General features: G+C 45.5%; 1 protein-coding gene and 1 long non-coding RNA gene across 2 annotated transcripts in view; both read left to right on the plus strand.

Annotated features, from left to right (window-relative positions):
• LOC134655683 (DNA damage-binding protein 1) overlaps positions 1–13,236 on the plus strand; it is a 33,100-nt gene that overhangs the window by 17,679 nt on the left and 2,185 nt on the right. The window contains exons 14-21 of the mRNA XM_063511130.1: positions 209–352; positions 2,290–2,413; positions 3,809–4,007; positions 5,355–5,488; positions 6,218–6,343; positions 8,082–8,231; positions 9,377–9,507; positions 10,410–10,576. Coding sequence (XP_063367200.1) covers positions 209–352; positions 2,290–2,413; positions 3,809–4,007; positions 5,355–5,488; positions 6,218–6,343; positions 8,082–8,231; positions 9,377–9,507; positions 10,410–10,576 — 1,175 coding nt within the window. The remainder of the gene's footprint in view (positions 1–208; positions 353–2,289; positions 2,414–3,808; positions 4,008–5,354; positions 5,489–6,217; positions 6,344–8,081; positions 8,232–9,376; positions 9,508–10,409; positions 10,577–13,236) is intronic.
• Positions 2,628–3,065, plus strand: LOC134655783 (uncharacterized). The gene is made up of 2 exons (XR_010097464.1): positions 2,628–2,763; positions 2,963–3,065. It is a non-coding gene; the product is annotated as an uncharacterized LOC134655783 (long non-coding RNA).

Here is a 13,236-nt window from a genome sequence, read left to right on the forward strand (position 1 = left end):
CCGCACCTTCGCGCTATGTACACGAGACACAGAGGCGGCACCGTGTACACGCGCCCTAACAGTCTTAACATATTAAGGGCCAGTTGCACCAACCACGATTAACAGACTGATCATTGATCAACGTCACGCAGCATAGAAATAATATGAAACTTTTGGTGCAACCGGCCGTAAAACAAGGTCACTCTGTAACAGTTTTATTTATTCACAGATCGTTATCCACAACCAACATATTCGCGTGCTCCGACCGGCCCACCGTCATCTTCTCTTCGAATCATAAGCTAGTCTTCTCGAACGTGAACCTTAAAGAGGTCACTCACATGTGCTCGTTGAACGCGGCTGCTTATCCCGACAGGTAAGGCCACAGACAAGACATCCTCTAGATTGAGCATCGTAGCGCTACCCCCTCTGCCACAAATATTCGGTAGTTTTACTCCATTTTCGAGTCAAAGTGTCTTTGTGTGACGTCCGTGTCTTTGAACGGACCAATCACGGCGCGGGACTCGCTCACCTCGTCCCCCGCACCCCAGTATTTTTGGGAGCATCGGTTTCATGAAATAATTGCTCTAAACTCCGTCTAGAGGATTCCTAGTCTATGGGTAAGGCATAAACATTGCAATAATACAGCCTACTGCAAATAAAATCCTCATAAAACTTTGTTAAAAAACAATATCTGTTATCAAACTTTTTTCTAACTTCACATTATAAACTTGACTTTACACGAAATAACGGACTAAACAAGCATACCTTCTGCTTTGTCGTTACCATTAACGCAGTGCTTAATTTTTGAAGTGAAAACTTCTTTAGCGGCGCTGTGCACTTTTTGAGGTGGGGAAAAAATGTTAAACTCGCGTGAGATCACGTGACTGTAAGACGGACCTGTTACATGTAATGTCATTGAGTTTTTCTTTATTGATTTAAATGCCATCTAGTGAGTTTCGCTCTAACTGGTATTAATATAAGTTGAGTACTAACAGTGATGTGCTTAGGGGTTTCCAGTAATGCGACAAAATAACGCTAGATGGCGTTAACCTCAATTATACATAGTGCTGCAGACATTTTGCACTAGTCATTGAGTTTTCACTTCTGCCGGCACTCCCGGAGTGCAACCCGTTTTTTTATGTTGTTTCTTTAGACTGTGTCTAGTATAGACACTCGATTACAAGAGGATATTTAAAAATCAGCACAACAAGAAACACAATAAAGTCAATAGATGTCGCCTCGCTCACTCTTCTCCGACACGGCTTTCCTGACATGACTTATGTCCCCTTTTACGTTTGCATGAGTAATTGTTTAAATTTGATTTATTTATTTATTTTTCTTTATTTAGGATTACCAACAGATAATACACCTTACTATACTCTTGGATCTATATAACAACTATGACTGATGCCTATCTGATTATAGGTAACCACAACTTATATAAGTGTCTTGTACCTGTGAACAATAGTAAATATGCAGTAAACTTAAACTTATGGTTATATGAGTACCGGTACATTACATTGACTTTACTAATGCTAGTACTTGACAAACTAGGATGATGCTAAATAGTCGATAACAATTATTAACTACTTATACTTATATAGAGCCTGTGCGGAAAGAGAAGAGTCGTAGAATGTATTGGATCCCATACATTTCACAACTCCTCCCTCCCCGAACAGACTCTATAAATATTTTCATAAACATTTTATTAAGTATTTTTTCTACTCCCGTACTTTTATTTGTCATTTAAAGGGTCGTGCACACATCTTTAAAACCCTACCTTATAGTTGTCAAGACAAGTCTTTAGTCTATTCCCCAAAAAAGAATTTGTGCATACACGCAGTATCTTTTTGGCGATTTTACGATACTACGTGTAATGACCACTTAAAAAATATTGAATGAAATACAGTGTTGCCAACCTTATTTTAAATGTCATCTCTAACAAATAAGTGAACCATAGACATGTTTTTTTTTATTTCATTCATTCATTCATTCTTTTCCCGCCCGTACCCTCTATTTTTGCTACTTCTTGAATTAAAAATATTTGTTAAATTTACAATTTTATTTCAAAGTAAGTGCTTGGTCGTAGAAAAAGTATTGTATGCAACGTTGTTTAACTGAGTCCAAAAATACTCGTGGCGTTTTTATTAACAATTTTCGGCTTCGCCTCAAATTGTTACTCACGCCACTCGCCATTTTTGACCTCTCTTAAACAACGGTTGCATAAAATACTATTATGGCATCTGTGAGGCGACATATTTCATAACCTTCCGTGGTTAAAACGATTAATGCTTTAAATCTTTTCAATAGTTTGGCGCTAGCCACAGACAGCACGGTAACCATAGGCACAATAGACGAAATTCAGAAACTACATATCAGGACAGTACCCCTCGGCGAGATGCCTCGACGCATCGCTTATCAAGAAGCTTCACAGGTAACTAAATTCGACTAAATATTTTGATATACTTGGTCAACCAGATCTTGACAGTAGAAAAAGGCGGCAAATTTGAAAAATGTAGGCGCGAAGGGATATCGTCCCATAGAAAATTTGAATTTCGCGCCTTTTTTTACTGACAAGATTTGGTTGACCAGCTATAGTATTAATTTTTGTACAGGTTTTTTGATGGTTATTTAGTCAATTTAGGAACACAGAGCTTTGCTCCAAAACCCGAGTCATTGATGTTGGGGTGAAGACCGCCAGGCTAAAGTGGGACTGGGCTGGACATGTCTGCCGGATGCATGATGACAGATGGGCCAAAATAGCCACTAGCTGGCATCCCCAGTGTAGTCGGTATCATCTTGGGTCGTCCCATTCGTTTTTCGTCAAGTTCTTAAATTAGTCCTATTCTGTTTTCGTCACTCATTCTACTTTGAAAGCCACTGACGATTGCGACGAATGTAGAATGGGTGACGAAAGCAGAACAGGACTAATTTAAGAACTTGACGAGAAACGAATGGGACGACCCAAGATGATACCGTGTAGTCGAGGCAGAGGCAGACCGAGAATGAGATGGCGGGACGACTTGGATGCATTTCAGCGGGATTGGCGGGATCTTGCTCAGCACAGGGAGGATTGGAAAAGGAGAGGGGAGGCCTTTGCCCAGCAGTGGGACACACACATAGACTATTAAAAAAAAATTCAATTTACGGTAAAGGTCTTATTTATAACTTAATTTATTTTGAATGTATTTCGAGGTCTCAGGCCGACATCTCCTCTACACTAATCACGTTTTATCAAAATTGAAATACGCACTTAGTGTTCGTGTCGCATACCGATCGGTCTTGCTCCAAGTCTTAACCCCAATATTGACCACATACTTTTAGACATTCAGCGTGCTAATTTTGCTCTTATTTAACTACACAAACGGGTCTACCGCGATATAATTTCATTGTTTTTACCTTTCATTCCGACGTTTCAGCTGGGTTGCACCAGCTGTGGTCACGGAAAGACTTTCACAAACGGGTGTTTGTGTAATTAAATATGTGTACAAAACGCGAGAGTTTAAAGTGTTATAATTTTGCTCTGTTTGTGTGTCTCCTAAGAACTTTAACCCCAACGTTAAGCTAACTTGTAGACGTTCGGCGTAATCACAATGCGCATGGACAAAAGCCCCTAAACACGCGCCGCAGTCATAATCATTTAGATTTCCAAATTTGGTTACGATTGGTTAAGTTTTGGAGGAGGAAACAGTCGAGTACGAAACCTCGATTTTTGATATTTTTACGCAGGATTTTTCGCCTTGTCCTTATCGCACTAGTTTTACGCACGAGACGGGTATATTTACCTAAAATATTTAAATCTTAGCTCCTGTTGGCTCTTAACTTGTAGACGTTCGGCGTAATCACAATGCGCATGGACAAGCTCGAGTGGGGAGTCCCCGGCGGCGCGGCGACGGCCGCGCGCGCGTCCGCGTCCACGGCCGCCGCCGCAACCTCGGGCGCCACCGTGCAAGCCCCCAAACACGCGCCGCAGTCCGCCGACCTCGAGATACACAACCTGCTCATCATCGACCAGCACACCTTCGAAGGTGAGTCCACTATGGACCTAGGACAAGGTTTAACAGCCCATCAACGTGCACACTAGCGCCACTGCTAAATAATCGTGATTATTTCAATTTAACGAAAGATATTGAAAAAAGGGGGCCGCTACGTACTGTAATATGCGTCCAAAGATAAAACGGCCGTTTTTGTTTTGAGTTCACAGATCGACGAATCCAGCAACATAAAAACTAGTTTGATGTATCAAAAGGTACTTTAATACAAGATACAGTACGTAACGGCCTCCTTTTTTCAATATCTTTCGTTAAATTTAAATAATCAAGATTATTTAGCAGTGGCGCTAGTGTGCACGTTGATGGGCTCTTAAATAAGATGTGTTCTATGTCTCTTTAACACATTCATTGCCACCCAGCCAAACAAGACATCCGCACCAGGCCACAATTTCGTCATATAAAGCTGTATTACCACGATCTTGACTATCGGGTCGTCCGACCTGGGAACGAAATCATAAAATACCCGATAGTCGGGTTTTCGGCACTGAATGTGTTAAAGCAAGAGTGAATAGTTATACTTAACCAATGATATGTATATAAGGCTCTGTAGTCACTTTCAGGTGAGTAAGGGATAATCTATGGTCAGTTTATAATTAAAGAAATCCAGGTATCGACAACTCGTTTAAAAAATTAACATTGAGATGAACTACTTAAATCAATAACACTGATTTAAACTCACGATTTTTTAAATTGTACAACGGGACTTAATCGCGTATCTAAGTAATCTTAAAACTTAGATACGCGATTAAGTCCCGTTGTACAACTAAATCAATATTCGTCCGAGACAGAAAAACCGTAACATCTGGATCTGTTTCGTTAAACTACATTTTTTCTGGAAGCAGGGCTTACCAGAACGCTTACTGTAATACCTCCTCTTTATAGTAGAGCCCGTGTAACTCTGCACCGACTTTGAAGTGACAAAGTGTGACAGTGTTACAATAAAGTCTTATTTTCATAGAAATTTTACATTTAATGGAACTTCCACACCCTGTCATTTAATCATTGCAATCATGTACAACATTATAAGTATACAAGGTACCTACACATATGTGAACATGAACCCGGACAGGGTATAGCAATTAGTTTTGATCTTATACTAAAGTCTTATTACAATAAATACTCGTAGTTTATACAAAAAACATAACAATGTATAGAATTTACATTACATAAACCAACAATTACTCTAATTAGGTCTTAGATGTATTTGCAAGATTATGAAAAATAGACCATGTGTGTGAAGTCACTGCATAGTTAGCTTGCTCCAACTCTACGCACGGTACCACTGTGTTCAATCCAGTGTCAACAAGACCCGTTTATTTGCAGTATTACACGCGCACCAGCTGATCTCGACCGAGTACGCCACGTGTCTGGTGTCGTGTAAGCTCGGCGAGGACAGCAACCACTATTACGCCGTCGGCACGGCCATTGTAAATCCGGAGGAGTCTGAACCGAAACAGGTACTTACGGCGTTCATAAACGTCTGCCAAGTTAATCGGCTGTTGATCGTCGTTTGCACAGAACATATTAAAGAGGTTAGAACGGCTATCGCGCGCAGTTAGTATCGGAACCGGTGTCGCCGCTCGTTCCTCTCCACATTTACTAACACTCGCGCAACGGTAGTAAAAACTTGTGTGCCTGGTGAATGGATACGCCTCCTTTAGACAGATTTGATGTCTGGCTTCTTAATCTGAACGTTATTGTGGCGCAAAAGGAATGTTCACGTTTTTCAGTCAGCGCGGGCGAGTACTAGCATGCGAGCGTTTGCTCATAACCGGCGGCGACACGTACCCTGCTCGCATCGCCATTCTACTTGTTCTGTGGTCGTTTGTCCCTCTCTATGGCATAACGACAGATAAGGTCAAACGACGATCATCAACTGATTAACTTAGCAGACGATTATGAATACCGCCGTAAATCTATTGCTCTCATATAGTGTCAGTAGTTAGGTAAGATCCTTTGCCCAGGGGCCCATTTCTCAAACGGTATTAGACTAATATTATTAGTCCACGAACTGTCAAATCGTATGGGTTACCATGGCAACACACTAATAATATTAGTCTAATACTGTTCGAGAAATAGGCCCCAGCAGTGGGACACACTGGGCTTTTAAATAATGAATAAAAAATGCTTGATGACTTTATTTTTCTGTCTGTCGATATTAGCTGAATAAGTTATTTTTATTACAGGGAAGAATATTGTTATTCCATTGGTTGGAAGGCAAACTAGTTCAAGTAGCCGAGAAAGACATTAAAGGCGGATGTTATTCTCTTGTTGAATTCAATGGAAAATTGTTAGCTTCTATAAACAGTACGGTGAGTAGATGATATTTTATTTTTATTGATCTGGGAGCGGACTTAAAGCTATTGTCAGTAGAAAACCGGCCAAGTGCGAGTCGGACTCGCGCACGGAGGGTTCCGCACCATCAACAAAAAATAGAGCAAAAAAATCGTGTTTGTTGTATGGGAGCCCCCCTTAAATATTTATTTTATTTTATTTTTAGTATTTATTGTTATAGCGGCAACAGAGATATGTACATCATTTGTAAAAATTTCAACTGTCTAGCTATCGCGGTTCATGAGATACAGCCTGGTGACAGACGGACGGACAGCGAAGTCTTAGTAATAGGGTCTCATTTTTTACCCTTTGGGTACGGAACCCTAAAAATTGACATACCTTCTACACTAGGCCCCATCCTATTGTAGTTTCAAAAAGTAAATTACTTTGTTTTGTTATATACAGTGAAACCTGGATAAGTGAGACTTCAAGGGACGAGCAGATTTGTCTCACTTAAAGAGGTATTTCACTTAGCCAGGCTCTCAGTTAGCCAGGTACAAATAAATGTCTGTCTCATTTACAGAGGGTCCCATTAATAGAAGTGAGAATAGATGATATATTTCAGTTATAGAGGTGGTTCATAAGGTATTTTGTAATTATCTTTAAACATAAATATGGTAAAATAATCCTTGTCCCTAAATATTTTTTAAGTCTGTTTAAATATTTCTTTGAATTTATTTTGAATGATTCTCCAAAGGATAGATTTTTTCAATTAAATTTGATACGGACTTCATTGCGTCTTAGAAATGTATTAAATGAAAATCTGTTTATTCGTGTTACTTATCAAGATTTCAGCTTTCGTTTCGATAGTTTTAACTAAGTACATAAAGTAACTAAATGAAACTTGAAGTCGTTTAGACACAATTAATCAAATGCGGAATTTGTGCATAGACTAAGAGTTAGTAAGAATACGGAAATTGATCAATAAAGTCCAAGTTAGAGAGGTCATAGATTGACGTTATCTCAGATACAGAGGTCAATTCCTATACAATTCTAAAAAAACAATTAGGAAAATGTAATCTTATAAATATAGTCTCAGTAAAAGAGGTAAAATACAGTCTCTGTCTCACTTATAGAGGTAAATGTGACTGTAAAATCACAACAGCTAATCCCAGTTATAGAGGTTCGTTTTATCTCACTAACAGAGGTAATTCAGTGCCAAAGTGTCGGGACCGCACCATGAGTCCCAGCTATAGAGGTTTCTCACTTATCCAGGTCCCACTTAACCAGGTTTCACTGTATTAGAAAGATGACAAGATGTATAACCATAAAATATGTGTAATATCCATTTTGTTTTGTTTTCTTAATTATTTTTCCTGTATATTTTTTGTATTCACTGTTTTCTTAATTATTCCTTTTGTGTATCTTTGTAGTGTTTTAATTTATGTATTATCTGTCGTGGCTAGGGTTTGCACGACGGATCCGAAATGTATGGGAATATCCGCGGATCCGGATCCAGATCCGGATAATTTCATACATTTCGGATCCGGATTGCAAACCCTAGTCGTGGCATCACCGAATGGGCCCTACGGAAGACCATCGCTGGCTTTATTTATAGCTACATATTATGCTGACTTGTGCGTATTTCTTGATGCAAACTTATTGATTTCTTCTTTTCTTGCTGTTGTTGTCTGGACATGTCCGTACACGTTTTGTGATCGTCACGAATAAAAATTTTGAATCTTACTTATCTTTATCTTAAATGTTTTATTACAGGTTCGTCTATTCGAATGGACTTCAGACAAAGAATTGAGATTGGAATGCAGTCACTTCAACAACATACTAGCGTTATATCTTAAAGTAAAAGGTGATTTTATACTCGTCGGCGATCTCATGCGATCCATGACGCTTCTTCAGTATAAACAGGTGACTTGAATAATTTGTGTTTTCTAGAAAAAATCCTTAAGATTGATTACGAATCTACCTTAAGTTTCAATGCCGGCAACGCACTTACAACCCTTCTGGTGTTGCGGGTGTCCACGGGCGACGGTAAGCGCTTACCATCAGTCGATTCGTCTGCTCTTTTGCCTTCTATGTCATAAAAAAAGTATAATAAAATAATTATTAACCGACTTCCATAAAGGAGGAGGTTATTCACAAAAACGCTACTAATGCTCTGGTTTCTTAGGATAGCGGTGCCGTCATATAGCGGCCGTCTCCATACAAATACTACGACATCCATATTTAGCCGTATTATTTAGTATGGAGACGGCCGCTATATGACGGCACCGCTATCCTAGGAAAACCGATCTTAAGAACGGTAGCTGTAATGACATTGTGATTAGATCAAGGATTTGTAAAAAATGGCACACGAGCTTTTACTTTTGGCTCGCGGCAGGCGTGTCTCACTCCGCGATTTCGTCGCTTTGCTACAGGTAGCTAAAAGTACATCCGTTCGGCCCCAATTTTGGGGAAAGCCATAAGCCGCGCGTGGCGCTGTCGCCACCTAGCGGCCATATCTGTGCTGATCGTAATAGACGCGTTTTGTTAGAGAGTGAGTCTTCTGTACTTAGTACTATTATTTATTCTGTGCTCGCGGTAAGGATGTCCCATACACTCCGGCCCGCGAAAAAGAAGCGGGAGAGCCTTATTGTGGCCCTGGGGTCAAACAATTGGAAGCCCTGATATGTAATGTATAAAAACCGGCCAAGTGCAAGTCGGACTCGCGCACGGAGGGTTCCGCACCATCAACAAAAAATAGAGTAAAACAAGCAAAAAAACGGTCACCCATCCAAGTACTGACCCCGCCCGACGTTGCTTAACTTCGGTCAAAAATCACGTTTGTTGTATGGGAGCCCTATTTAAATCTTTATTTTATTCTGTTTTTAGTATTTGTTGTTATAGCGGCAACAGAAATACATCATCTGTGAAAATTTCAACTGTCTAGCTATCACGGTTCGTGAGATACAGCCTGGTGACGGACGGACGGACGGACAGCGGAGTCTTAGTAATAAGGTCCCGTTTTTACCCTTTGGGTACGGAACCCTAAATAATGTGTTCGGTATTTCCAGATGGAGGGTAGTTTCGAGGAGATAGCGCGCGACTACAACCCCAACTGGATGACGGCCGTGGAAATATTAGATGACGACACGTTCCTCGGCGCGGAGAATAGCTGCAATCTATTCGTTTGCCAAAAAGACAGGTCGGTAGGGTCTGTGCGGAAAGAGAAGAGTCGTGGAATGTATTGGACCCCATACATTTCACGACTCTTCTATTTCCGCACAGACTCTATCGAAGATTAACTGCGGTTTCTACCGTTAACATTTGATTATCCATTTACTACAAAACGTGGCGCCGTACAGCACTACCTACTTGGTCACATTTCGCTACTGAAATGGGCGTTTTCTAAAATAAATATCGAAAACCTGATTCTCACAGATCCTGGTGTTTTTGGGTTCTTTTAACTCAGAATCACTAGCATATTCAATTCTGATGATAAAATAAATTGTCCCAAAAATTTGTATGAAAATTGTACGTTCCACTACGTCACGCACATACAAGTGAAAAAAATTTTCATACTAAAACGTGACGTAATGGAATGGACATTTTGGGGCATCTTTTTTAACGGCTGGGATGGAGAATGCTGTCGATTCTGAGCCCAAGAACGTCCAGATTTGAAAGAATCAGGTTTTCAATATTTATTTTAGAAAACGCCCAAATATTTTACACTAATTTATTTGTTTAAGTTTTCATTTGTGTGTCAATATGGAAGACAGCATCATTTGAGACATTTACATTTAGCTTGTAGGGAAAAGGTGCTGTGCTGTTTCCCATCTTACTTATTTAAAAGACCAGAGTGTTTTGAGCGTTCATCGATTAGGTTTACGGTTTAGTCGCACTACGGTGCGTCGCGCGTGCAACCACTGCGTACTTCCGTCCCGTTCCGTGCGAGCGGGACGAGAGATGATGCGCGCCTCATTGCAGTGTGACGAAGCCTTTGGGTCTCGGTCACCAGTTGACACTGAACGCTGCGAGTGCTAAAATCTAGCTAGAAACATTGGTGCCTTATGCAAGTCCTGTGCTTATTATTTGATAACATTCCAGTGCGGCCACGACAGACGAGGAGCGGCAACACATGAGCTACACGGGGCAGTTTCACGTCGGCGACATGGTGAATGTGATGCGCTGCGGCTCGCTCGTCGCCACGCACGCCGACACCGCGGCGCCTGTCACCTCGCCCGTGCTGCTCGCCACCGTCAGCGGCGCTATATGTGAGTCACGGGACTGTCGACCTTATACCGACGCGGTAGAGTATAACCCAGCGTGGCACCGCACGCCGACACCGCGGCGCCTGTCACCTCGCCCGTGTTGCTCGCCACCGTCAGCGGCGCTATATGTTAGTCACGGGACTGTCGACCTTATACCGACGGTGTAGAGTATAACCCAGCGTGGCACCGCACGCCGACACCGCGGCGCCTGTCACCTCGCCCGTGCTGCTCGCCACCGTCAGCGGCGCTATATGTGAGTCACGGGACTGTCGACCTTATACCGACGTGGTAGAGTATAACCCAGCGTGGCACCGCACGCCGACACCGCGGCGCCTGTCACCTCGCCCGTGCTGCTCGCCACCGTCAGCGGCGCTATATGTGAGTCACGGGACTGTCGACCTTATACCGACGTGGTAGAGTATAACCCAGCGTGGCACCGCACGCCGACACCGCGGCGCCTGTCACCTCGCCCGTGCTGCTCGCCACCGTCAGCGGCGCTATATGTGAGTCACGGGACTGTCGACCTTATACCGACGTGGTAGAGTATAACCCAGCGTGGCACCGCACGCCGACACCGCGGCGCCTGTCACCTCGCCCGTGCTGCTCGCCACCGTCAGCGGCGCTATATGTGAGTCACGGGACTGTCGACCTTATACCGACGCGGTAGAGTATAACCCAGCGTGGCACCGCACGCCGACACCGCGGCGCCTGTCACCTCGCCCGTGCTGCTCGCCACCGTCAGCGGCGCTATATGTGAGTCACGGGACTGTCGACCTTATACCGACGTGGTAGAGTATAACCCAGCGTGGCACCGCACGCCGACACCGCGGCGCCTGTCACCTCGCCCGTGCTGCTCGCCACCGTCAGCGGCGCTATATGTGAGTCACGGGACTGTCGACCTTATACCGACGCGGTAGAGTATAACCCAGCGTGGCACCGCACGCCGACACCGCGGCGCCTGTCACCTCGCCCGTGCTGCTCGCCACCGTCAGCGGCGCTATATGTGAGTCACGGGACTGTCGACCTTATACCGACGTGGTAGAGTATAACCCAGCGTGGCACCGCACGCCGACACCGCGGCGCCTGTCACCTCGCCCGTGCTGCTCGCCACCGTCAGCGGCGCTATATGTGAGTACACGGGACTGTCGACCTTATACCGACGCGGTAGAGTATAACCCAGCGTGGCACCGCACGCCGACACCGCGGCGCCTGTCACCTCGCCCGTGCTGCTCGCCACCGTCAGCGGCGCTATATGTGAGTCACGGGACTGTCGACCTTATACCGACGTGGTAGAGTATAACCCAGCGTGGCACCGCACGCCGACACCGCGGCGCCTGTCACCTCGCCCGTGCTGCTCGCCACCGTCAGCGGCGCTATATGTGAGTACACGGGACTGTCGACCTTATACCGACGCGGTAGAGTATAACCCAGCGTGGCACCGCACGCCGACACCGCGGCGCCTGTCACCTCGCCCGTGCTGCTCGCCACCGTCAGCGGCGCTATATGTGAGTCACGGGACTGTCGACCTTATACCGACGTGGTAGAGTATAACCCAGCGTGGCACCGCACGCCGACACCGCGGCGCCTGTCACCTCGCCCGTGCTGCTCGCCACCGTCAGCGGCGCTATATGTGAGTCACGGGACTGTCGACCTTATACCGACGCGGTAGAGTATAACCCAGCGTGGCACCGCACGCCGACACCGCGGCGCCTGTCACCTCGCCCGTGCTGCTCGCCACCGTCAGCGGCGCTATATGTGAGTCACGGGACTGTCGACCTTATACCGACGTGGTAGAGTATAACCCAGCGTGGCACCGCACGCCGACACCGCGGCGCCTGTCACCTCGCCCGTGCTGCTCGCCACCGTCAGCGGCGCTATATGTGAGTACACGGGACTGTCGACCTTATACCGACGCGGTAGAGTATAACCCAGCGTGGCACCGCACGCCGACACCGCGGCGCCTGTCACCTCGCCCGTGCTGCTCGCCACCGTCAGCGGCGCTATATGTGAGTCACGGGACTGTCGACCTTATACCGACGTGGTAGAGTATAACCCAGCGTGGCACCGCACGCCGACACCGCGGCGCCTGTCACCTCGCCCGTGCTGCTCGCCACCGTCAGCGGCGCTATATGTGAGTACACGGGACTGTCGACCTTATACCGACGCGGTAGAGTATAACCCAGCGTGGCACCGCACGCCGACACCGCGGCGCCTGTCACCTCGCCCGTGCTGCTCGCCACCGTCAGCGGCGCTATATGTGAGTCACGGGACTGTCGACCTTATACCGACGTGGTAGAGTATAACCCAGCGTGGCACCGCACGCCGACACCGCGGCGCCTGTCACCTCGCCCGTGCTGCTCGCCACCGTCAGCGGCGCTATATGTGAGTCACGGGACTGTCGACCTTATACCGACGTGGTAGAGTATAACCCAGCGTGGCACCGCACGCCGACACCGCGGCGCCTGTCACCTCGCCCGTGCTGCTCGCCACCGTCAGCGGCGCTATATGTGAGTACACGGGACTGTCGACCTTATACCGACGCGGTAGAGTATAACCCAGCGTGGCACCGCACGCCGACACCGCGGCGCCTGTCACCTCGCCCGTGCTGCTCGCCACCGTCAGCGGCGCTATATGTGAGTACACGGGACTGTCGACCTTATACC

Source organism: Cydia amplana, chromosome 17, assembly GCF_948474715.1.
Source record: "Cydia amplana chromosome 17, ilCydAmpl1.1, whole genome shotgun sequence".
Lineage (NCBI taxonomy): Eukaryota > Metazoa > Arthropoda > Insecta > Lepidoptera > Tortricidae > Cydia > Cydia amplana.